This window comes from Macaca fascicularis, chromosome 1 (assembly GCF_037993035.2).
Source record: "Macaca fascicularis isolate 582-1 chromosome 1, T2T-MFA8v1.1".
Classification (NCBI taxonomy): Eukaryota; Metazoa; Chordata; class Mammalia; order Primates; family Cercopithecidae; genus Macaca; species Macaca fascicularis.
Genome location: NC_088375.1, coordinates 192,577,621 through 192,605,217, shown reverse-complemented (window position 1 = coordinate 192,605,217; position 27,597 = coordinate 192,577,621). Strand labels below are relative to the sequence as shown.

At 37.9% G+C, this 27,597-nt stretch overlaps 1 protein-coding gene across 26 annotated transcripts in view; it reads right to left on the bottom strand.

The window, feature by feature from the left end:
* The window catches only part of FOXJ3 (forkhead box J3), a 152,048-nt gene that overhangs the window by 84,174 nt on the left and 40,277 nt on the right, over window positions 1-27,597 (bottom strand). For 18 of the 26 annotated variants that reach the window (XM_005543753.4, XM_074010666.1, XM_074010629.1 and 15 more), the window contains one exon: window positions 8,176-8,500. The exons of 1 other annotated variant lie outside the window; for it this stretch is intronic. In XM_005543753.4, the coding sequence (XP_005543810.1) occupies window positions 8,176-8,500 (325 nt within the window). Of the gene's footprint in view, window positions 1-8,175; window positions 8,613-27,597 lie in introns of all 26 variants that reach the window. 7 more of the 26 variants (XM_045373292.3, XM_015437564.4, XM_074010668.1 and 4 more) reach the window with 1 other exon arrangement.

Here is a 27,597-nt window from a genome sequence, read left to right as displayed (position 1 = left end):
TTGGAGACACAGTCTTAGTCTCAAAAAAAAAAAGAAGAAAATTGCTAGTCATGCCCCCGTCTTTCCTTCATTGAGAGTCTTCAATAAAATAGATCATCTAAGTTCTAAAAATACACATTTTTCTCCCTGTAGTACTAAAACTATTTCCATTTTGAATGAAAAATTTTAAATATAGTTTATAATATTTCCATTTTTCTTAAATTATCTCCTAGTCTCCCCCAAAACTTGATAACCTACTATTTGAAGGCACAGCGCAGTAACTTAAAGATATTACAATCGACTGAATACTTGCATCCCCTCAAAATTCTTATGTTGAAACCTAATTCCCAACGTGATGATATTTGGAGATGGAGCCTTTAAGGTGATTAGGTTATGAAGGGTGTCCTCACGAATGAGATTAGTGTTTATAAAAGAGGCCTCAGAGAGTTTATTTCTCTGTTCTACCATGTAAGGTTATAATGAGAACAGGATCATCTATGAGCCAGGGAACAGGTCATCACCAGAACCTGTCGGCATCTTGATTTTGGAATTCCCAGCCTCCAGAATTATGATAAATAAATGTTTGTGGTTTGTAAGCCCCGACCCTATGTTTTTGGTTTTCTTTTTGTTGTTATAGCAGCCTGAATGAACTAAGATGTATATAGTAAACCCTAGAGTAATCACTAAAAAAAATTTAGAAAGGGGATAACTAAGAACTGTGGAGATAAAATGGAATCATAAAAAATACACAATTCAAATCTAAAATAAGATGGGAAAAAAGAAAGAGGCATCAGACAAACTGTAGTTCACCTACCCAGCTTAAAAGTTCAAGATGAGGGGAAAATACAAATCAGGATGGTCAGAACAAAGAAGTATCATTAGTAAATGGCTCAGTGTGAACTCATCACTTCAAAGGAAGTACACACCTCTACACAGTCTTCCTCCTCTACAAAAAGCTTAAATGTTGGAAATCTGCAGGGTTCTGCCCTATGTCGTTTTCATTTCTACATCTGCTGCCTAGCTAATCTCATCTACACCCAATGACCACCTGTGACAAATCACTTAAATCTGTCTAGATCCAGGACAGACTTTTCTCAAGTTCCTAATGTATGTTTCCAACTATCAATGGCACATCTCCAGAATCTCCTCAAACTCAACATATTTAAAACTAAACTCAATCTTTATGCCCAATGTGATCTTCTTCCAGTTTTCCCTTCTCAGTTCAAAGACATTATTATTCACATAACTGCTGCTCCATCAGAAACCTGTAAAGCATCCTTAACTCCTGTCTCTTTCTTACCACCTAAAACAAATCTATCACTAAACTTCACTACGCCTGCCTTAGATCTGCCAATCTTACCCCATCTTTTCTGTGACTACTCAGTCTAGGGAACCAGTCTCAGCAAAACTAGTACAACAGCTTCCTAACTGGTGTCCCCTTTCCTTTCAGCCCTCCTTCCATCATTCTCCACCCTGCAGAGAGTTATGTCTTCACAATGCAAATTTGGTGTTACCCCTTCACTTAAAAACTTTCAGCGCACTTAGGACAAAATCCAATATTCTTAAGCCTCGAAAGACTCTTCATGATCTGACCCTATCTTGCTTTCTACATTCATCCCCTCCAATGTTCTCTCTCAGGTTCTAGGCTTTCCACAAGTTGCTACATCTGCAAAGATTACTGCCCCCAGCCTTACTCCATCTTCTTCACCTAAATCAATCTACTCAATTTTCAATTCATTCTTGTATTAAACTTCAGTTCTTTAAGGAAGCCCTTTCTGGTGTTCACAGATTAGTTAGGTTCCACTGTAATAAACTTCGTCATCCTGAATTTCTCATCACATCTGCAATTGTTTATTTAATGGTCTTCCCCCTCCATGCGGTATTCTCTACCAAAATATAAACAGGCTCCATGAGGGCAGGAACCTTGTCTTTCAACCCAAAAGCTAGGACACAATGTTTTTCAAAGGGTAATCACATATCTGTTGGGAAAAAAATACCAAAAACCTATTTAGAATGTAAAAACACAGAGATACGAAAGCCAAGACTTGTACATACACATAAAACCCACAAAGAAAAGAGGTAAAGTTACTTCAGACCTTACAGCTTGGGTAGTCCCCATCTCCCATAACCCCAAGAAAAGAAGTTGGTGAAGTGGAGAAGCAGAAATAATTAGGTGATTTTTTTTTTCAATCACCTAATCAATCAAAATGATGAAGCCATGCTGATTGGCCTTAAAAACCCCATCCCCAAAAGCAGTTTCTCAAAACTACAGTTTATCTGCACTAGACTCACTTGAAATGTTATTTTAATGCAGATTCCTAGGATCTATCCAAGGCACCTAATTTAAAATCTCTAGAGTAGTGACCTGGCAATTCTAATTTTAAAAGCATTCTATGTAATTTTTATTTTAAAGTTGAGTTTAAACTGCCACCTCCAATCCAACCAACTGCTATATTCTTATCCATTCTTTCTTCTGTGAGTCCTGGTTTCTGTCCCCACTGGTCCCCCCAAAAATCAATATAAGTACTCATTTGTTCTACCCTACTAAAATGGTTTCAGAATTGCTCTCAACTTTCTAACTTCTTCCCTCCCAACTTCTTTCCTAGGGGTTTTTGGAGATAGAGACTGCCTCTACTGAAGTTCCACCACCGAACACATATCTACTAAGTTGATGATTTCTTTGTAACTATTTTTGGCCTTGGAATGTATGCCATGAAGGTATATAAGGTATATACCAAAAGTTTCTTCAATTTGTTTTTTTCTGTGTGATTACATTATTAATTCAAAACAATGTTAGGCTTGTTTCTGCTTGTATTCTGTTTGAGGGTTTCCTTTTTTAATCTCTTTTGTTTTTTTTTTAAATATGTAAAACATGTACATGGGTTCAAAAGTTAAAACTATATAAAAAAGTATACGCAAAATCTTATTTCCTTCTACATCCTTTCCACCTTGGTTCCCATCTATCCCCTAGAGGTAGTCACATTAATTACATTTCTAGTTTAAATTCCTAAATTTCTTTTCCCAACAATGAGCAAACACATAATGAATAACATTATTCCTTTTTAACCCACACAAAAAGTAACACAATACACCCACACACCACTTTTGTATTTTTCCTTTTTTAAATTATCCTAACCTTCAACAACTTAATAAGTTACCTTTCCTCAAAGTGAATACCATGAAATTTTATTTTTTATTTTTTTGGAGACAGGGTCTCGCTCTGTCACCAGGCTGGAGTGTAGTGGCATGATCATAACTCACTGCAACCTCAACCTCCTGGGCTCTAGCAATCCTTCCACCTCAGCCTCTCAAGTAGCTGGGACCACAGGGATACACTACCATGCCCGGCTAATTTCTTTTTTATTTTTTATTTTGTGGAGACAGGATCTCACTATGTTGCCTAGGCTGGTTTCAAGGGATTCTCCTGCCTTGGCCTCCCAAAGTGCTGGGATTATAGGCATGAGCCCACTGCACATAGCCTGAAAATTTAATTCCTTTTCCTCTAGTTCTGAATACAAAATCATTCAATTATGGAAACTCCAAAGAGGTATTTTTAATATGTAATCTCCCTTCAAGGCCCTGACACAAAATGAAAGGGAGTTTACTAAAACTGTATTTGAGTCTTTTTAAGCAACAGTGGCAACATATTGTCCTCTGGGTCGCGTAAGTTGACTCTGCATTTCTGGAAAGGTGGTGACAGTCACTTTAAGATCTTTCTCCAAACCTCTCTTCAACCAATACAAGCTAACTTCACAAGTTCTAAGTGACTTCCCATTTTCCTACGATTCATCTCCTCCGTACCTGAAGAAGAGTAAGCAGCAGATTGCTGAAGTGTTCTAAACAAATCTAAGGAGAGGGAATGGGAAGTAAAATAGAAAAAGGTCTGTGCAAAGGAGAAGATAAACGAGGTTCCATCTGTCTCCACTTGAAGTGTTCAAAATATTTCTATGTTTATAAAAATAAAATTAAAAGTGATCATGCCATATGCTAGGCACCAAATACTTAAAAACTGAGTAAAGGAAACTTTAATAACCATCTCTGGAAACATTAAAAGTCTGCCTAAAGCAGTAGATAGGACCAGATCATCTCTCTCAGGATCTTCTAGTTCTAAGAGCAACATCATCCTTCTCTACCCATTAGTTCTCTACCTATTTAGTTCTAACAACGATATTACCTTTCTCTATTTCTATTTTTTCCAATTGAAACTGCATCACTACATCCAAAACAGTTTCAGACCCATGATTTGGGCTGGCTATCGGCAAGGAATATCAGTAGAATGGATTTGGCATTCTCAGGGAGACATCATCAAAACTGAAGTCAGACAAGTTAATGAGGAAAAACAACATTCGAACTTTATATGCTATCCCTTAAATTTGGACCAAGCTCTCCAGTTTGGCATTCATATATTCATAGGATCTCCATATTCTGACCCTATCACACTCTCTACTGCAAACCATTATAACCGAGTGCTTCTTAACACTTGAACTTTGAAAAACACCTCCACAAATCTTAACTCTTCTTCAAAATACAGCTCAAGTCCCACTTCCCTCAATGGCTATCTAATGATTCCCCACTTCCTGGTACTCTAGTGGCACTTATTCTCTGTACCACTCAATTTAGATTATCATACTCCCCCATAAACTCTAGAAAGTTACTTTTCTAATCCTTAGTTTTTTACTAAAATTTGGACAATAATAATACCTATTTCATAAGGCTACTGTGTGGCCTAAAGAGACAATGATGGCACTTAGTATAGTGCCTGGCAGACAGAAAATAATAAAAGCAGCTATCATTTTGAGTATCTAAGTACAGAAACAAAAACTAATGAAACAAGATTTCTGAACAAAAAAACTAAGTTTATAATACTGTTATTAATAAAGCATATGGTAACACAAGAGATTGATTCTACAGGGAGATGAGAAATAATACATGAGCTGAAGTAATAGGGCAATATCAACTAAAAGAGGGAGGGGGGCGTGAAAGAGACAAGGTCCAAGGAGAAATAAGAGAAAAACAAAAGCAAGAAGGAAATATATGTGCTTACTTACAGAGACAGCTAGTAGGCTGGAATGGCGAGAAGTATATGAAAGGAAGGTACAAAAAATAAAGCTAAAAAGGTGGACTGGGACCAAAATTCATGCTTTCATTCAAACTGCACTTACTGAAGCTTACTAAATGGAAGTACTGTGTGCTAAGGTATGTAAGAGAAAGAGATACAAAAACTTCAGTGAGGCACAATCCCTTCCCTTACAAGGGAATCATGCACAGCACATCCTTGGTGCACAGTAAATCAGCAAATGTCTCTAATAAACCCAGTCAAATGAAAAAGGCAAAAGTGTTGAAGTAGGAAGGCCTAAGAGAAACCAAAGAGTAACTACCATCTGATGATCGACCTAAAGCTCTATAACTCCCTTCCTCTACATGTATACACACCCCCCACATAGCACACGACTTGTTAATTCCTATGTAAGAATATGAATATAACATGTGCAGAGACGAAAGAAAGCGGTGGCCCTCATCTATAATCCCGGCACTTTGGGAAGCAGAGGCAGGCGGATCACCTGAGGCCAAGACCAGTCCAGGCAACATAGCAAGACCCTAAAAATTAGCCAGGTGGGCATAGCAGCACGCACCTGTAGTCCTAGCTACTCAGGAGGATAAGTCAGGAGGACCACTTGAGCCCAGTAGTTTGAGGCTGCAGTGAGCTAGGATCATACCACTGAACTCCAGCCAGGCTGACAGAGAGAGCAAGACTTTGTCTAAAAAAAAAAAAAAAAAAAAAAAACTTAAAAATGTAAAAAAAGAAAGTTGAATTATTTGTTGTATAACATAAATTAGCTAGTACCTCAAAAGTCTCCTTAAAGTAGTGGTTGATTCCAAAGTTGGGCAAGAAGACTCAATATATCCCTGGAACAACTCAAGGTCCCAAAAAGAAAGTGCTAAGCAAACAGAAGTATGGGGCCAACCTATAAGAGATCCTAAGGGCCAAAGTTGCAACAATTTGAATGACAACAATAGCACAAAGAATAAATATCTATGAGTGCATACTATTATAAATAAATGATTGAATAAATGAATAAAAGGGACTAAAGGAACAACTCATCTTTTCAGAAGAGTATCAATTAATAAATGTCGAAGGAATTAAGGAAAAGAGACAATCACCATTAGAAAACAGTAATAATTGGCCAGCCACGGTGGCTCATGCCTATAATCCCAGCACTTTGGGAGGCCGATGTCAGAAGTTCGAAATCAGCCTGGCCAATGTGGTGAAACTCTGTCTCTACTAAAAATATAAAAATTAGCCAGGCACGGTGGTAGACACCTGTAATCCCAGCTATTCGAGAGGCTGAGGCAGGAGAATTACTTGAAACCAGGAGACAGAGGTTACTGCGGACTGACACGGTGCCTCTGCACTCCAGCCTGGGCAACAGAGCAAGACTCTTAAAAAAAAAAAAAAAAAAGAGAGAGGGGAGAGGGGAGGGGAAGGTGGGGGAGGGGAAGGTGGGGGAGGGGAAGGTAGGGGAAGGAATGGGAAGGGAAGGGAGGAGAGGGGAGGAGAGAGAGGAATAATTGCTACAGTTATGACCTACCAATCAATGCTAAAATTAACGGACAAAAGTTTAAGAAGAAATAAAGTATAGTAAGTCTTCATTTAGCACTACTAATGGGGTTCTTGGAAACTGCAACGTTAAGTCAAAAGTATAGCACGTCTTCAAATAACATCATTTCATTATAATGCTGATGAGAAAAAAAATTGGTCTCACTTTATGTTGTTTTGCTTAAAGTCACAGTTTCCAAGAACCTATCAAAGTTAAGGACTTACTGTATTTGCAAATGCTCAAAGTATCCCCCCAAAACATATTATTATTTACAAAGTGATAAATAGTAACTTCATAATGAAGAAACCTGGCAGACATCCCCTTAACCAAAGAATCATAGTTAACATTCCCATTAAGAAATACTTATCTATCCTCTGATATGTTATGCACAAAAGGTCGTATCTGTATTATTCTTCCCAAAAATGTAATACCTCATTCTAAGAAAACATCTAATCATGAGCAACATATATTGCCCAGGCTGGTCTCAACCTCTTGTTCTAAAGCAATCCTCTTGCCTTCACCTCTCAACACGCTGGGATTACAGGCATAAACCACCATGCTCAGTCAATTTCTTAGTTTTGAAAATTGTACTATGGTTATGTAAGATGTTAACATTAGAAGAAGGTGACGAAGTACACATGGGAACCTTCTGTATTGCTTTTGCAACTCTTGCAAAAATCTAAAATTCTTTCAAGATAAATATTTTTTAAAAAGTCTTGGCCAGGCACAGTGTCTCACACCTGTAATCCCAAAAGTTTGGCAGGCCAAAGCAGGAGGATCACTTAAAGCCAGGAGTTCGAGACCAGCATGGGCAACAGAGCAAGGCCCCATCTCTACAGAAAATTTAAAAATTAGCTGGCCATAGTGGCGTGCTCAGGCACTCGAGCTTGGGTAACAGAGCAACACCTTGTCTCTAATTTAAAAAAAAAAAAAAAAAAATCGGCTGGGCGCGGTGGCTCACGCCTGTAATCCCAACACTTTGGGAGGCTGAGGCGGGCAGATCATGAGATCAGGAGATCTAGACCATCCTGGCTAACACAGTGAAACCCCGTCTCTACTAAAAATACAAAAAATTTGCCGGGCATGGTGGCGGGTGTCTGTAGTCCCGGCTACTCGGGAGGCTGAGGCAGGAGAATGGTGTGAACCCAGGAGGCGGAGCTTGCAGTGAGCCAAGATCAAGCCACTGCACTCCAGCCTGGGACGTCAGAGTGAGACTCTGTCTCAAAAAAAAAAAAAAAAAAAATTCTTTACTGATAAATGTAGTTAGTACTAGCTGCAACACTATGTTGTTTTTCACTTTAGGCTCACTGTCAACTCACCTGAACTGCCGGTATGGTTTCCAGTGAATGCTACATTAACTCTGCTTTACTTTATGCTACATCAGTACTATAACATAATCAAGCTTGAACACACTAATAATCTACCAAAAATAAAGTTATTCACCTAAGCTAAAAACTTTTTTTTGACATCTTAAAAATCACTAGAGATCAAAATTTCATAATCAATTACATGAGCCTTCACAAAGCCTTATTTTCAGTAGAAATCAGTATTATCATTGCTTACTTCGTAAAAGAAATAATTTAAATAAAATCCTTACCTTCCAACCACTGCCAGCCTCTCTATAATATGGGAAGTTATCACAAATCCACTGATAAATTTCACTTAAAGTCATTTTCTTTTTGGGTGAGCTATTAATTGCAAATGTAATGAGGCTGGCATAACTGTATGGAGGTTTCCCATCTTTGTGCTGTTGGACTTCTTCCTGGTCCAGAGTTGTATTTGGGTCAAGGAGTGCATTCTTCTTAGAAATTCCTGTTCCATGCGCATTTTGTGTAGCATCAGATTTTTGGATGGCTGCTCTCATGGTGAGCTGTGGTAACCAGTCCATAGATGTTAGGCTGCTCTCCAGTTCAGATGTCATCCTGAAGGTAAATAGACTCCTTAGTCAATATCAAGGAAAGAACCCCTGCTTCTCAAAATATCCAATATTCACAAATCTAGGAGTTCCAAAGTGAGGGAAAGCCTGAGTTACATCTGGAGGAAAAAGATTGAGTATGTTAATGAGCAAACCAAATATTTAAGGGATCAACATTTCCAATCTTTTTTCTTAATTTTTTCCTCATCAAAACACAACTTGGTTTTAAAATTGTTTAAAATACAGAACAACACACACATACAAAGTGGTTCCGATGCCAATCTTTCTAAATATTGCTGCCTGTTTCTTTAAGAGGGCAACAGGATCTTGGTATGAAAAACCCAGCTGCAGCCCAACTCTTTTACTCACCACCACCAGCCGTTAAAAGCTTAAAATGTACCTCTGGCATTTCTTTTACACAAACTTTAGGAGAGTCATAAAAACAAAATACCAAAAAGTAAGGTGGAGACAAGAGGTCAGAGAAGTAACTGAGAAACTTGCACAGGAATCTGCACAAAGGAAGCAAGGTAGAGTTTATGCAGGTAGGAGGTAGGAAGAGTAAAGCAGGGTATACAAGAAGAGCAAAGAGACAAGCTAGCTGGGGGAGTTGACGGAAAAAAGGAATGCAAAGTCAAGGACACCGATGAGTGAGAGAAAAATAGGCAGTACCAGGGAGTTACTTTTTTTAAAAAACAAGTCAAGGAACAGGTTTACAAAAACTAACTGAAGATGTGGGAGTACAGAATATAAGGCATTATTTCACATAAATGGTCAGCAAGAAAAGAAGCATTAAAAACTCAAAGACAGGCTTGGGCAAACGTCCAGTGATTTGAATTCTGTAGTGTATTTCTCTCCAAAGCTGAAAAATTCAGACCATTACCACACAAAGAAAGAAAACTAAATATGCCAGGTTAACACATATTCTAGAAAAGGGAGAAAGCTGCTCTAAGAATTGAAGATAAGAATATAGAAACAAGGCTTGACGCTTCACATTGGAATTGTTAACTTTCGGCAGAGGATATAAGCCCTTCTATTCTGGGATCAAAGAAGCAGGAATAATGACTGACAATAAAGTAGAGATGAATGAAAAGATTTCTAAGTGATATCAAAATAAAGGAAAAAAGGAGAACAACAACAACAACAAAAACTTAAAGGTTTCATTTGACTTCAAGTCAAAAGAAAACATTAGTAGCTATGAAAATCCCATATAGCCCCTTCATTCCAAATGGCTCCTGACAAAAAGCAACCTTGATTATTATGCATAGGCTCTGAACAACATGGAGGCAACAGAGAATCAATAAAGAACAGGGAGTTTGGAGTGAGGAAGACCCAGAGTCTAAGAACTGATTCTAACAGTTACAAGCTGTAGAACTGTGAAGATGTTAATTACCTCTGCCTCCAAGTTTTCTCATCTGTAAAATGCAACAATAGTACCTATGGTTAAAATATTACTTTGAAAATTAAATGTGTTAAAACATGCACAAAAGAAATACTCAGTAAATGTTAGTTAATAATATTAGTCTAGGAGTATCTTGGGAGGGCACTAATACACTATAAAGTAAACCACATTAAGCAAGAGCAATTATAAATCAGAAGACAACCATTAGGATTCTATCTGCACTGCCAGTAAATTGAGTCCTCTTGATTTTCAGATACGTTGATCCACAATTTTACCTTACTCATTTTCTCAAATTCCCTCCATCTCTATTGTACATATTCCTCTGAACCTGAACTTTAAATTCATCTATATAGCATCTTCAGAGACCTTAAAAAAAAAAACTTACTATCCTACTCTACAATCTCAACCAGAAACGTCTGTTCCCAGCAAGAAGTCATAGGGACTCGTAGAATAAGAAGATAGGATCATTTAGAGATCACACAATGTCAAAACAGTAGAGAAAGTATTCTAGAGATCAGAGACTAATCCCTTCATTAATGAAAAACTGAAGTTAAGGTTCATCCAATTTCACACAGGTAGTTAGCAGTAGTACGAAAACCAGAGCCCAGATCTCCTGATACCCAATCTGGTAGTTTTGCTAAACATATCTCATCTGTAAAATGAAGATGATAATTTAAATAGTACCCATCTCACTGATGTAAAGTATTCAGAACAGTGCCAGGCAAGTAGTAAGTACTTAACAAATGTTAACTACTCATATTGGTAATAAGAGTGGTTACTTATATTATTATTCACATTTCATTCAATAAAGATTGGCTATTTTATACCATGCTGTCATCCAATTTACCTCAATCAAGTCTCCATGGAGTAGAGGTTTATTTTGTTCAAATTCCCAAAGCAGCCAGTTACATGCATTTTCATACAAAAGCATATTACAAATGGGAATATAATTATTACTGCAGGTGCTCCCTACTGAGAACCATCTTTGCCTTCTGCTCCCTTCCCCCAGTGCCAGTAATAAGACTTTAGGAGAATCTCAGTAATACAGGTATTTACTGTCTGTTATATATTTAACAAGAATGCATCAATTATACACGCATAAAGAGCTATGTTAGAGTAAAACATAAAAATACACACATAGGAAGTGTGGTAAAATTCCTGTCCTCCAGGAACTTATAGTTCAATAAAGAAGTTCAGACACAACAAAGAACTGAAAAAAAGTACACAGCTGAGCTCTGGGTGCTGTGAAGGTTCAGGAAAAGGAGAAAACAACATGGAAGAAAGCCTTGAGGGTAAAGAAAGAAGAACTTAGCGAAGTCTTCAGCTAAGTTAAGATTGACTTAGCTGAAGAACTTCAGCTAAGTGAAGATTTAAATAGACTGGAAAGAAAAAGGACCCTAGTCTTCAAAGCCATCATGTGTAAAAATTATTCCACTGTGCTTATATTCATCAGTTCTGCAAGAGCAAATTTTAAGTACACTATAAAAACATCTCAAATTTAAACTCTAAAAAAGTGGGGCTTCTGTTCTGTTTGCAATTTCTTAAATTTTATATACTGCATTCTTGGTAGTGAAGCAAAAAGTGCCTCCATTGTTGGTATTTAGGCTGGTGGCTATTGTGGTTCTCCATTAAGCATGGAGAACACAAAAGATGATCATTAGATTTGGCCAGATCACCAGTAACTTTAGACACAAACTTATTAGGCCGGGTGCGGTAGCTCACGCCTGTAATCCCAACACTTTGGGAGGCCGAGGCGGGCGGATCACTTGAGGTCAGGAGTTCAAGACCAGTCTGACCAATATGGTAAAACCCTGTCTCTACTAAAAATACAAAAATTAGCTGGGTGTGGTGGCAGACGCCTGTAATCCCAGCTACTCGGGAGGCTGAGGCAGGAGAATCACTTGAACCTGGGAGATGAAGGTTTCAGTGAGCTGAGGGTGCACCACAGCAATCCAGCCTGGGTGACAAAGCGAGAACCTGCCTCAAAAAAAAAAAAAAAAAAGAAACAAACAAACAAACTTATTAGTGGAATGGTGATGACAAAAGTCCACTTGTATACGAGAACAGATGGTGGTAAATTTAAAAACAGCACGGGAGGCTCTGAGGAATCTGGTTATGGAAATCTGGTTAAGAAATGTCAGGCCCTCATTACCTCACCTCATTCCAAAAGCTTCCTAGCTGGCTTCCTGGACTCTGATGTCTCAACCACCCCTCCCTACTAATCATATCCAGTCCATGCATACACTCCAAGAGAAACCTATCAACACTGCCTTCATGTCATTATACCTAAACGCTTTCAATGGCTCCCTTACTCCTACTATGCTAAATCTAAATTCCTCATTTTCAACTACTTTAGCTTTTACTAATCTTTCATTAATCCTTCTCTAAATTCTTAGAGCAATTATAACCTCAGTTTGGCAACTGACATGTGGTTTCACATGCACAGTTGAATCATATGCTTAAGCTTTCTACCCTCACCTCCTCTCCCCCGACCACTAAGGACAGTGACCATACATTAGTACTTCTGATGCTAACTAATACTGTGCCAAGTACAAGTTATTTGAAAAATAACATAGTAACTGGATATGGAATAAGGGCCTTCTTTTCTGGAATGTCCCTTTCTTCTCTGTCTGCCTGGCTGGTTTCTACTTCAAGACCAAACATCTCCCCCTACAGGAAGCCTGGTCAATCCCCTCTTTCCATCCTCCATCTCCTAAACTAAAGGAGCTATTATTCCTAAAGCAGAGTATAAATACCCCTATCATAGAATTTATATGTAACTGTGATTATCTTTATCTACCTCTCTCCCACAAGACGCTAATCTCTTTGAAAGAAGAAACTTTCATGACTGAAATAGTAAACTGTCCAATGAAGGTATGGGTGTGCTCCTCCCCAAACAAATGAGACCGTAACCAGTTCAAAAGTTAAAAGAAAGAGGTGACAGTACTAAGCAGCAAAAGGTAAGGGTACTCATAGGTTTGAAGTCCTTGATAAGACAGAAAAAAGTATGACTCAGAGCACAGACTGACAGGCAGTATTACACAGGAAAAGAAACCATTCTACTAGAACAGAGAAAAATGAGAACATGGAAGTAAGATGAAAAGCACATACTGTTACTTGTGGGAGAAAGGAAAGCATGGAGAAGAATTTGTCTGCAGTTCTTAAATCTATGATGGTAACCATTACTTAAAAGAAGTTCCCTACAGAATTTTTTCTTCATAAAATTAAAGGATAAGGAGCATCTGGATCAGGCTATAACAACTCAAAACTGAGTCATTAACATGGGGGGTTTGAATCCCACTTTATGAAAACAGGGACACTCACATGATCCCTCTGCAACTTTCCTAATTCCCAAAGTGTAGCAAAGGCTTCCTCAGAAAGTTTTTCAAGTTTCAACAGTATCAAAAAGGGGAGAAAATAGGTAGAGATATTGTTGGCTCCCTAAATGGAGGTAAGAGTAAGACACAAAAGAAAATAAAAGGACGAAGAACACTGAGGGTAACAATGTTGTGACCCAAATATTACTGAATCCTCCCCACATCATTCCTGGCACCTGGCATTTCATCTTAAGACCTGCGGCACATAAAAAACTGAGCAACTTAGAACTCAGGAGAAATTCTTGTAATTACCACAGGACTGATTCTTGAATTATTCTGATCTCACGCATCTCTTAGGGCCAATATGTGCTATCACTCCTATTACAGTGTTTCAGCACTCAAAGCAATCAGAAGCAGGGGCTATGGCAGAGACTCCTACTGCCACTTATTAACTGTTCTTAACTTTTACCTTAGGAATAAATCCCAATTTTATTCAGGACAGTATTGTACCTTTTGCCCTGCCTGCCCTCTGGAGTGTGGACAGAATTAACTATTGCTCTAGCATTCATGTTGGATCATAAGGTGATCCTGAACATGGAAGCCAGATACTGAGCATATGGAAACAGAGAGAAAAAGTCTGGGTCCCTGATTTTTTTTTGTGAAGTAGATTGTGAAGCTGCCATCCTAGCCAGACTGCCTACCCTACAGACTTTTAATGTGTTCAACTACTATAAAAGAGTCTCCATCAGCAGATGAATGTAGTTCCTAACACAGAGAATTTAGGACATGGCAGTGTAGTGATACAAGTAACATAAGCTAAAATAGGACACTCTCTTAAAGATGAATTAATGAGTTAATAAATTCCGATACTGACAGTTGGAAAGCTGATGACAAAGAATTTGGTCGAACTGTTATCTGTGGAATTTGAAAAGCAAGCCATATGCCAACTGAGGCTAGTGCAAAAAGAGAAATGCAGGAAAAATTTAGAATGTTGGCATGTGTTGGCTCTTTCTTGCCATTTAAAGTGAAGTCCTAAAAGAGAAATAAACTTTGATTAAAGTTACAAGAAGAGACAGAGAAAATACAGATTTGCTAACATAGGTACTCCCTGCCCTTGTCCTGCAATTTCAGCTAAGAGCCCTATAATCTGAAGTCTTGCAAGGCTGGAGAAACCAAGTGCTTCTGAAGTCCAAACTGAGGTAGCTGAGTATAGTTACAAAACTACAGCATTAGCAGTAGAGAAGACTGATACCTTACCACACAAAGGTAATGTTAAGGTGTTGTCCTTCCACCCAGACTATTGTTTAAAATGGCCTCACCAAAGCCACCTTTCCCTTAGGAGCTAAAAGAGGTCAAATAACTTGGAAAAGGAAAATATCTTCTTTATTTCCACTAACTTGTGACTGAAATTTAGCATTTCCTTTAACTATGAAAGCAGACAACAAATCACAGTAACATTAGTAGTATCTATAACTCTGCCACCAATAAAAATCACAACTATAACCAATGAGAAATGTTGCAGAAATCTAAAATTTTTATTTAAACTCATCAACTACTTCAAAACTGACTTTCTTAGATTTGTCACTAGATCTTTTGTTCAATGTGTTATTTTAAAAGTATATATTACTATGTCACAAAGTTAATATTTTGATAACTGTATTTTGATATAATTAACTGGTTTTATTTTTCACCTTTTGTGTGATTTTTTTTTCTTCAATTTTTATTATAAGTTCAGGGGTACATTTGCAAGATGTGCAGCTTTGTTGCATAGGTAAATGTGGACCATGGTGGTTTGCTGCACAGATCAAACCATCATCTATGTTAAGCCTGGCATCATTAGCTATTCCTCCTGATGCCCTCCCTCCCCCTACCCCACCCCTGTATTTTATGAATTTTGAAACATCATTCTGAGAATGATGCATAGGTTTCACCAGACGGTTAAAGATGTTCCACGGCACCAAAACAAGACATCCCTGAGGTAAGCAAGGTACAAATGGCAGTCTACACACTAAAAAAAACAAAACAAAACAAAACAAAAAAGTGTCTGGGCAGGTCCTTTGGCTCTAATTACTCGAAGGAGCAAAAAGTCTAGAAATTAAAATTTTTAAGGTAACTATATGGGAGAGTGAGAGGTCAAAGAGCCTAAACTGCAAAAGTCTCAAGTTTCTAAAATACTCCCCAAGGCTTATCAATGAAGAGAGCTGTAAAAACTGTGCATTTCCCAGAAAGGGCATCTTTTTCAATACCAATCTAAGATGTGGCCATTGAGGATACTGGACAAGGTAAGATTCCTTGAAGGACCATAAAGGACAATGAAAATCTTCCCAAAGAGCAGATTAAAAGGACTTATTACTCTGCCAGGGAGTCTCTGCCACTCCTATCCAGCAGGATTTTATGATCAATATGGACTAGGGACTACTGAGTTTCCCATTATCCTCTTTTCTGAATAACACCTTTTATTGTTGTTTTCCTATTCCTTCTCCACCACTGTATTCTGGATATGTAGACTGCATATAATTCATCTTTGGTTTATAGGTTTCCAAACCACAAGAAGTTATCCTCGGCTCTGCTGAAACAGACTGTATCCAGAGATCTTATATTTTCCAATATAGTAAATGGTAGAATCTCTGGGTTGTCTCCCTTAAGGAAGGGGAAAATAAGTATTAGATATAGGAAGAAAAATGTATGTGGATGCTTGGGTAGACAAAGGAGTCAACTATGGAAGAAATCTAAAAAGAAATAAAATAATTTACTACGGACTGACTTTATATTTTACTATCATGTAATGTAAAATAATTTTTTTTAGGTTTGTAGATGAATAAATAACTTAAGCTATTTCCAAACGAAAACAGCTGGTGTTACTTTTTTCTAAGTTAGTTATAAATGACCCAAATCAAAGTTTCTGTTTAATTTCAGCAAAATAGAAGAGTCAATGTCCATATACATAGGAAAAGACATGGCTTTGTGATTAAGAATAGAGGCTCTGGAGCAAGACTGCTTGGATTGGAATCCAAGTTCTTCCCTTCAGCTATGTGGTCCTGAACAAGTAAAGTAACCTCCTTATGCCTCAGTTTCCTCATCTGTAAAATGAGGATAAAATAATACCTACCCCAAAGGATTGTTGTAAGATTAGAATTAATACATATAAAGCACTGAGAACAGTTTCCAACACATAGTAACTGCTCATATTGATATCAAGTTAATATTAATATCAAGTTCATACTCTTCAGGGTTTCCTAAACTTTTTTTCTTTTTTGAGGTGGAGTTTCACTCTTGTCAACCAGGCTGAAGTGCAATGGCACGTCTCAGCTGACTGCAACCTCCGCCTCCTGGGTTCAAGCAATTCTCCTGCCTCAGACTCCCGAGTAGCTGGGATTACAGGTGTGTGCCACCACGCCCGGCTAATTTTTCTATTTCTAGTAGAGACGGGGTTTCACTATGTTAACCAGGCTGGTCTCGAACTCCTGACCTCAGGTTATCTGCCTGCCTTGGCCTCCCAAAGTGCTGGGATTACAGGCATGAGCCACCATGCCCAGCCAAGTCCTCGTATTAATTATTTTGGAGACCAACAATATTTCTTAAAATCTCTAAGGGAAGAAAAATTCACAATATATTCTATCAGTTCTAGGGTATACAATTCATTATGGTAAAAAGAAAAAAAAGTTGGCCGGGCACGGAGACTCACACCTGTAATCCCAACACTTTGGGAAGCCAAAGCGGGAAGATCACGAGGTCAGGAGTTTTGAGACCAGCCTGGCCAACATGGCGAAACCCCATCTCTACTAAAAAATACAAAAATTAGCTAGGAGTGGTGGCACGCACCTGTAATCCCAGCTACTTGGGAGGCTGAGGCAGGAGAATCGCATGAATCCAGGAGGCGGAGGCTGCAGTGAGCCAAGATCCCGCCACTGCACTCCAGCCTGGGTGACAGAGTGAGACTCCATCTCAAAAAAAAAAAAAAAAAAAGTTTTAACAAGCTAATCTAAATTTCCCTTGCTACAGAGAAGTAAATTTCTATAAATTCCATCTTGGAAAATGAGAACTGGTCAGGGTTCTCTTGATAATGACTGTAACATATTCTACAACAGTAACACTATTTGGGTTCCTTCTTCTCTAAGTTAAAAGTTCAGAACTTCTCCAACTCTTCTCACAAGATCTGTTTTAAGAATCACAATATGTTTATTGCTCTTCTCTAGAGTCTCTCCAAATCATTCCACAATTATTTCATCTTAGATTCATAAAACTGTGTTCTGAATTTATACAATCTAAAGCCTTCCTCAGAATTCCATTTAGGGCCGGGCATGGTGGCTCACACCTGTAATCCCAGCACTTTGGGAGGCAGAGATGGGCGGATCACTTGAGCCCAGGAGTTCAAGATCAGCATGGGCAACATGGCGAAACCCCGTCTTTACAAAAAATACAAAAAAAATTAGTCAAGTGTGGGGGGGTGTGTCTGTAGTCCCAGCTACCCAGAAGGCTAAGGTGGGAGGATCACCTAAGCCCAGGGAAGTCGAGACTGCAGTGAATTGTGATAACACCACCGCACTCAGCCTGGGCAACATAATGAGACCCTGTCACAAAAAAAAAAAAAAAAAAAATAGAACTCCACTTAGAATACAAACCTAAGGATCATATATATGGTCAAAGATATTTTATGCTATAAGTATAGTTCTCATCTTCAAAATATTTCACTTTACAATTTAGGGAGGAAAAAATACAGATTGTTGGGCATTAACCAAATGTTTATTCTGTCATCAAGTAAATATTGTATTTTGCATTTAAATCTCACCCTATTAAAATGTCTATGTCTCTGAGTAGTTGGAAAGATTGATGAACACAACCAGTCTTTCTCATAAGAACATTCAACATCATCTTTGTAGCTGTAATTTAAAAACTCAGAATCAGCCGGGCACAGTGGCTCAAGCCTGCAATCCCAGCACTTTGGGAGGCCGAGACAGGCAGATCACGAGGTCAGGAGATAGAGACCATCCTGGCTAACATGGTGAAACCCCGTCTCTACTAAAAAATACAAAAAACTAGCCGGGCGAGGTGGCAGGCGCCTGTAGTCCCAGCTACTCGGGAGGCTGAGGCAGGAGAATGGCGTGAACCCAGGAGGCGGAGCTTGCAGTGAGCTGAGATCCGGCCACTGCACTCCAGCCTGGGCGACAGAGCAAGACTCCGTCTCAAAAAAACAAACAAACAAACAAACAAAAGAAAACTCAGAATCTGCTCCAGAATGTTTCTTATACCTAGTTTAGAACACACACACACACACACACATCCCTCAAGTAACATATGTCCACTGATTTTGTTTCATTGAAGTGTTTATGCTGACCTCTGTTTGCAACCATACTACTTCAGCTCACCAACCAACATTTACTGGATATTCTATCATCAGTTTTTTCCTCCACAACTTCTGCTTCCATGGCACTATACAAGTGAGTATGGCATCAATGCTGGCAGAGGGCTAACATAGTGGAAAGTGATCCTGTCTTCTCTTTTAGTGCTAAGTATGATGCACAGAAAATGCTAAAGAAACCGTTTAAGCTGCTATATGTGGTGTCTACGGATCAGCCGTTCTCAAAGTGTGGTCCAGAGACCCTTCAGGCAGTCTGAAGAGTCAAAACTATTTTCATAATAACATATTATTTGCCTTTCTCACTCTGATCCTCTCATAAAGTATATAGTAGAGCTTTTCAGATGCTATGTGGTGTGTGATATCACAAGAGATTAAATGCAGAGAGAGAGAGAGATGAGAATCCAGCTGTCTCCTATTAAGTCAGATATTTAAAAGATCTGCAAAAATGTAATGCCAATTTTCTCACTAAATTTTGTTTTGGAACATACAGTTACTTTTCATAAAACTTGTTATCTATGTTGGCAAAGGGTTTGTTAAAGATCCACAATGTAGAACTGAATTCAATTATATTTGTTATATGCTGTACAGTACAGAGACTTTGTAATTTTTTATGTGAATACTTTAAATTTTTCTTAGTTTTAATTTGTAACACAATATTGACAGACATAACCCACATAAACAAAAGCTCTTTAAGCACTAATTTTTTAAGGGACAAAAAATAAGAAACACTAATCTTCAGTCTTTTGGTCTCTTCTTATATTTGGACATGTGTCTTAATACAGTATATACAATATTTATATATGAGTATGTTTCTTAATATATATATTTATGTACATGTGTGTTTCTTATGTATAACAAAAAGAGTGAGGACTTTGAAGTTACTGATACCTAGCCTTAAATTCTTACTCTCCCACTTACTAACTATGTATCCTTAAAAAAGTCAAATAAACCTCTAAGCCTCAAAGAAGTGCTCTGAGGAATAAATGACAAGATACATGTGGAATATTTAGCACACAGTGAATGCCTGGCACATAGTAGGCATTCAATAAATGAAAAATATTATTATAATCAATTTTGTTAGAAACATTTGTAAAAAGACACGCTTGCTTATTTTCCCTTTGTCAAAAGTCTCCATAGTGTACAACATATAAAAATACAATTCAATTCAGTTCTATGCTGTGGATTTAAAAAGACAAAAATCTTCCCTGCTCATGCGCATAATGTCAGGCTTTGCATGAAGTGCACAGCACCTGAAGAGGCCAAAAAAAAAATCTCTGAATTACCTATAAGTCTTCTCTGATAAGCAATGTGACTGACACAAGCTATTTAACAATATAAAATGTCTGAAATAATAAATATTACAGACCTTCCATACTGCTCATTATGATTACTTGTGTTGGAGTTATTTTCAGAGGATCATAAATACATTCTATCTACCTTTAGATTTCTTGTTATAATTTAAAGTGCACTAAGGGTCAAAGAAAAATGAGACTGCATCTCTTACACAAAACCACTTTAATTTTTATTAAATAATGAACAGAAAAATAAAAAGGGGTAAGTAGAGAGAGAAAGCTGAATAAAGAAAATACATTCAACTAGAATTAAAATGTTAGAAGATAGTAAATAACTACATTCCCTTGAGCACATGGTAGAAGACGAGTAGTTCCATCAAGAAAAGGCTCTGATGTTTTAAGGAAGAAGTTGCTATGCTAGAGGAGAAGAAAAAGATAAAGTCTATGTTAAAATTCACTCAACTCTGAACTTTAAAACAATAGTCATCAAAGAAGAGAAAATTAGAGGAACACACCAGTCAATTCATTGGAGGAATTCATATTCATTGAAGGAGTTCAAAAAAATAAGTAGGAATAAGTTAAGCTAGAATCCCTTAAGGTTATGGATCTTACTACAAGTCAGCTGATCGTTACCTACTACTAGTTAATATCTAAACAAACAGACCTTCTTCTGTAACAGCGCATCAGTCATTATCTGCTTACATAAAACATCAACACTGATTATCACTACAATTCCACGGTATGAAAAGGAGTGAAAAAGTGTGAAGATAACTGACTTACATGGAAATCCCAGCACTATTTGGGATGTTCACTAATAATCATCCACATGTAAAGATGCTGCAGCTCAAACTTACTAGACTCTAAGTCTTCCTTATTCTATCTTCTTTATTCTACTATACTGGCTCCTTTTAAAAGATCCTACATTTTCTGTTTCTATTTTTTATTCCTTGCCATCACTTTAAAACATCTGAACTTTGCTGTCTTTATCACAGACTTTATCTTTTTCTTCTTATCAAGTACAGCAACTTCTTCCTTAAAACATCACAATCTTTACTTGATGGAACTACTCATCCCCTCCCCATGTGCTCAAAGAAGCCACAGTTATTTACTATCTTTTAAATTTTTATTTGGTAATCTGTAAATATGAATACCCTAATTTTCAACCCTCCACTAAGCAGATATGAGATATCAGGCTCTTTTCTCAATTTCAAAAGCATAAAGGGCTTAAGACTGTCAGATTTCAAGGTTTACTGTAAAATGCCAATGACCAAATTTGGGGGAAAGGACAGACATAGATCAATAGAACAGAGTCCAAGAAAAGACTCACATACATACAGTCACTTGATTTTTGATAAAGGCACCAGACAAGTCAGTGCAGAAAGGAAAGACTTTTCAAAAATTTATGGTGAAACAACTGATTGCATGGGAGAAAAACTAAAAATGACCTTTACATCACATCATATATAAAAATCTTAAAAATGAACAACAAACCTAGATGTAAAAGCTAAATCTATAAAACTTTTGAAGAAATCATAACAGAAAATCTGGTTAGGCAAATATTTCTTAGATATGACACCAAAAACAATCACAATTCATAAAACAACTAATAAACCGGACTTTATCAAAATTTAAAACTTTTGTTCTTCAAAGACAGTGTTAGGAGAATGAAAAAGGCAAGCCACAGACTGGCAGAAACCATTTGCAAAGCATGTATCTTAAAAAGGACTTGTGCAGGGCTTAGCCCTACAAATTACAGGGCTCACATCTGTAACCCCAGCATTTTGGGAGGCCAAGGCAGGAGGATCACTTGAGGCCAGGAGTTTAACACCAGCCTGGGCAACATCACAAGAACTCATCTGTAAAGAAAAAAAATTTTTTTTTGTTTCTTTTGTCTGTTTGTTTGTTTAATCAAGGCAGGAAGATCGCTGGAGCCCAGGAGTTTGAGGCTGCAGTGAGCTATGATCACAATCCTGTACTCCAGCCTGGGCAACAGAGCAAGATCCACCTCACTGGGGGTGGAAGGAATGAACCAACAGGACTTGTATCCAGGAAATATAAAGATCTCGCAAAACTAAATGAGATAAGAAAACTCATTTTTTTAAAGGGCAAAAGACTTAAACAGATAGTTCAACAAATAAAATACAGCAAAGATTCAGAGGAGCTGAGGGCAGGAGCCAGATGGGGCCAGCAGGACAGGAGCGGGCTCAGGATCCTGACACTGGTGGGAGGAAAGGGAGGAGCGGAGCCAGCGGATGGGACCCTGAGAATAGGGATGTAAGGCCAAGAAACAGAACCCTAAGGAGGGGTTGCAAAGAAAAAGGATTCATAAGACAAGATGATCAACATCATTAATTATTAGGGAAATGCAAATTAAAACTACACTGAGATATCACCACACCTACCAAAAAGGCTAATTAAAAGACTGACCATACTAAATGTTCACAAGAATATGGAGCAAACGGAACTCTTACACACTGCTCGCAGGAGTTTAAAAAGGCACAACCGCTTTAAGGACAACAGCTTGGCAGTTTCTTAAACATATACCTACAATACGGCAGTCATTTCACCCCCAGGTATTTACCCAAAATAAATCATATTTCTATACAAAGATGTGTACACAAATGTTCATAGCATTTTTATTTGTAATAGCCAAAAACTGAAAACAATCCAAATATCCATCAACAGGTAAATGAATAAACAAACTGTTGAGAATATATCCAATGGAATAAAAAGAAATGAACTGCTGATGCATGCAGCAACACGGATAAATCTCAAAATAATTAAACAAAAGCCAGACAAAAATAAGAATATATATTGTATGATTCCATTTATATACAAATCTAGAAAATGCAAATATATAATAAGGAACAGAAAAGCAGATCAGTAGATACCTTGCAGACAGAGGGACAGCAGGGAAGAACTTCACAGAAGCACTTTTGGCAACTTTTGAGAATGACAGATATGTTCACCACATTGATGTGGTGATGATTTATGTGTGTATATATTTGTCAGACTTATGAAAATGTACTATGTCAATTACATCTCAGTAAAGCTGTTTTTAAAAAACAAGTATTTGTGGACTCGGCATGGTGGCTCACACCTGTAATCCCAGCACTTTGGGAGGCTAAGGTGGGCAGATTGCTTGAGCTCAGAAGTTGAGAACAGCCTGGGCAACATGGTGAAATCCATTTCTACAAAAAAAATACAAAAATTAGCCAGGTGTGGTGGTGGGCACCTGTAGTCCCAGCTACTCAGGAGGCTGAGACGAGAGGATTGCTTGAGCCTGGAAGGTGGAGGCTGCAGTGAGCCAAGATCACACCACTGTACTCCAGCCTGGGTGACAGAGTGAGACTCTGTCTCCAAAAATAAAATAAAATAAAAAACAAGCATTTGTGATTTGGAGTAAGTAAAGATTTCTCAGCTTGGACATAAAAAGAGACAAACAAATATCTGTGATTAGGAATGTGTAAATATTTCTCGCCTTGAACAATGAAAGAAAAAATTGGTAAGTCAGATGTTACCAAAATTTAACTTTCTTGCTCTAACAAAAAAAAAGTGTATTCAGAATATTTAGAGAACTCATATAACTCAATAATTAGAAGACAAACTACCCAGTTTTAAAATGTACAAAAAATTTAAACAAGGACATACAAACCCCAATAAACACATGAAACATGCTCAACATCACTAATTATCAGGTAAATGCAAACTAAAACAGCAATGAGATACTATTCCAAACCCACTAAAATGTCTTAAAAATTTTGAAAAGCAATAATAATAATCCTCCTTCCTGAATTTATTTCAAGCATACTGGGTTCTTCTTGATATCAATAGCCAAAAAAAAAAAAAATTGTGTTGTGAGGTAAAGCATGAATGAGTATCTCCATTTCATATGGCTTCCAATCCAGTCTCATGAGCTTCTCTTGGTTTTCTATTTCTTGAATTATCTATAGACCTATCTTGCACTATACTAAGAAGCACTATCTTTTTCTCAGCCTCTGTTTACTCAAACAGTCTCGTCTTTCCATAACTCCATGCTTTGTGCTTTTTAACATAGCTGATATATCATTTTGCAAGCTCCAAATATATGTGAGGGACTGGGAAGGTGTTAAGAAAACTGTGAAGAAATGGATGCCCATACTAAAAGCCCCATTCAGACCCCTAACCTTCAAAAGAGACCCAGCCAAAACCTGTACATCAGGCTCTCAAGTAAGCACTAGTATGGAGTGGAATACTCTTTTTGTTTTCCTTTTCTTTTGCTGCTTTTGTGGACTCTTGAACACTAGTAAGGACGTAAGTATTCAATACATATTTGTCAGATTTAATAGAATTGAGGCAGGAGTCCAATTCCAAAGACCACAATTCTAAGGATACTCTGGATGTTCCAACATAAAGCTGGGAATCAAGTCTCCCATTCAATACCCAATGACCACAAGGAATTCTAAAATTATCCTCTCTTGAAATCCTTTCTCAACCAAAAGTGGATACGTGCTGCTTTGTCTCAAGCACTGTCTGTAGTGTTTTGCCTAGCTCATACCAATGCCCTTTCTCAGAGGTGCCTCCATCCCCATGGCTCTGAATGTTGTACTACAACTTGCCTGTACCAGTAATACAGGAAAAAATTAAAGAATCTGAGCCAAGGGTGATACCTGATCCAAGCTGTTTACCTAAATTTTTTCCCCCAAGATTTAGGATTAGAAGTGAAACAGTTTGGGCTGCTCTCCTGAATGAAGAAGCCATGAACTTGAGGCTGGGCGCGATGGCTCACGTCTGTAATCCCAGCACTTTGTGAAGCCGAGGCGGGCGGATCACCTGATATCAGGAGTTCGAGACCAGCCTGGCTAACATGGAGAAATCCCATCTCTACTAAAAATACAAAAACAAAAAATTATCCAGGTGTGGTGGCAGGCGCCTGTAATCCCAGTTACTTGGGAGGTTGAGGCATGAGAATTGCTTGAACCAGGGAGGCAGAGGCTGCAGTGAGCAGAGATCACGCCATTGCACTCCAGCCTGGGCAACAAGAGCGAAACTTGGTATCAAAAAAAAAAAAAAAAAAAAAAAAAAAAAGAAGCAGCAGCCATGAACTTGAGTAATAGAATGGTTATGTGTCAGAAAAGCAAAGAAAGTTGCCTGGAGATATGAAGAAATAAATTAGATTCAGAGAAACTCAACAGAGAAGGGTCAGTACAATGCCTAGGTTTCTAAGAGAACTTCATCAATTCCTAGTTCCATTTCAAGAGACTAAACTATCCTTTTATTCTCTAAAATACAACCGTTTTCTAAATTCATCCCATAAATTCTTTTTCTTTTCTGCCTGATGTATCCAGAGTTAGTTTTCCTGCAACCAAGCAAAGCTTTTTTTAAACTTTAGATTCGGGGGGAAAACATACATTTGTTACACGGGTATATTGCATATTAGTGGAGACTGGGCTTCTATTGTACCCATAATCCAAACAGTGAACATTATACCCAACATGTAATTTTTCAATCCTCATCCTCCTCCTACCCTCCCCCCGGTGGAGTCTTCAGTGTCTATTATTTCCATCTTTATGTACATGCATACTCATTATTTAGCTTCCACTTATAAGTGAGAACATGCGGTATTTGATTTTGTTTCTGAGTTATTTCACTTAGTATAATGACCTCCAACTCCATCCATGTTGCTGAAAAGGACATGATTTCATTCTTTTTTTATGCTATAAAGTATTCCACGGTATCTGCATACCACATTTTTTTTATTCAGTCAACTGCTGGTGGACAGTTAGGTTGCTTCCATGACTTTGCTATTATGAATAGTGTTGAACATGACTACAGGTGTCATTTTTGTGTGTGTGTATGAGACAGAGTCTTACTCTGTCCCCCAGGCTAGAATGCAGTGGCACAATCTCGGCTCACTGCAACTTCTGCCTACCAGGTTCAAGCGATTCTCCTGCCTCAACCTCCCGATTAGCTGGGATTACAGGTGTGCGCCACCTCGTCTGGGTGATTTTTCTATTTTTAGTAGAGATAGGGTTTCACGATGTTGGCCAGGCTGGTCTTGAACTCTTGACCTCAGGTGATCTGCTGCCTTGGCCTCCCAAAGTGCTGGGATTACAGGCATAAGCCACCGCACCGGGTCAGGTGTCTTTTTTATATAGTGATTTATTTTATTTTGGGCAGATACCCCCAGTAGTGTATCTGGCTAGATCAAAAAGTAGTTCTATTTTTAGTTCTTTGAGACATCTCCATAGTTTTCCACAGAGGTTGAACTAATTTACGTTCCCATCAGCAGTGTATAAGCATTGTCTTTTCTCCACAACCACACCAACATCTGTTATTTTTTGGCTTTTTAACAGCAATTCTGACTGGTGTAAGATGGTATCTCACTGTGATTTTAATTTGCATTTCTCTGATGATTAGTAATGTTGAGCATTTTTTTCATGTGTTTGTTGGCAATTGTATTTCTTCAAGAAATGTCTCATGTCCTCTGCTTAGTTTTTAAAAGAAGTTGTTTTTTCCTCGTTATTAGAGTTCCACGTAGATTCTGGGTGTTCATCCTTTGTGAAAGTAATCATTTGCAAATATTTTCTCCCATTCTATAGGCTGCTTAATAATCTGCTATTTCTTCTGCTGTGAAGAAGCTTTTAGTTTAATTAAGTCTCATTTGTCTATTCTTGTCTTCATCATAAATTATTTGCCTAGGCCAACAACCAAGAGTTCTTCCTAAGTTTTCTTCTGGGACTTTTATAGTTTAAGGTCTTATGTTCAAGTCTTTAATCCATTCAGCCTGAGTTAATTTTTGTACATGGTGAGACACAAGGGTCCAGTTTCATTCTTTTACATATGGCTAGCCAACATCCCAGCACCATTTATTGAATAGGGTGTTAATGTCCTTTCTCCACTGTTTATTTTCATCAACTTTGTCAAAGATCAGTTGGTTGTAGGTATGTGGCTTTATTTCTAGGCTCCCTATTCTGTTTCACTGATCTCTATGCATATTTTTGAACCACTATCGTGCTGCTTTACTTACTACAGCCTTGTAGTATAACTTGGTCAGGCAAGCGGATGCCTCTGAATTTGTTCCTTTTGCTTAGGATTGCTTTGGCTGAGTACTTTTTCGATTCCATATGAACTTTAGTGCTGTTTTTCTAATTCTGTGAAAAATGATGTTGGTAATTTGAGAAGAACTTCATTGAATCTGTAGATTGCTTTGGGTAGTATGCTCATTTTCATGATACTGATTCTTCCAATCCATCAGCACAAGATGTTTTGCCATTTGCTTGTGTCATCTGCAATTTCTTCCATTGGTGTTTTGTAGTTCTCCTTGTAAAGATCTTTCACCTCCTTGGTTAAATGTATTCCTAGGGATGTGGGAGGGGGGTGTGTAGGTGGGTGGGTGTGTCTACCGTAAATGGGACTGGGTTCTTGATTTGGTTATCAGCTTGAACATTATTGTATAGAAATGCTACTGATCGTTGTACATTGATTTTGTATTCTGAAACTTTAATAAAAAGTCTAGGAGTCTTTAAGAGTTTTCTAGGTATACAGTCTTGTTATCAGCAAACTTCCTCTTTTTCAATTTGGATGCCTTTTATTTCTTTCTCTTGCCTAATTGCTCTGGCTAGGATTTCCAGCACTAGGTTGAAGAAGAGTGGTAAGAGTGGACACCCTTGTCTTGCTCCTGTTCTTAAAGAGAATGTTTTCAACTTCTCCCCTTCAACATGATGTTGTCTGTAGGTTTCTCATATATGGCTCTTA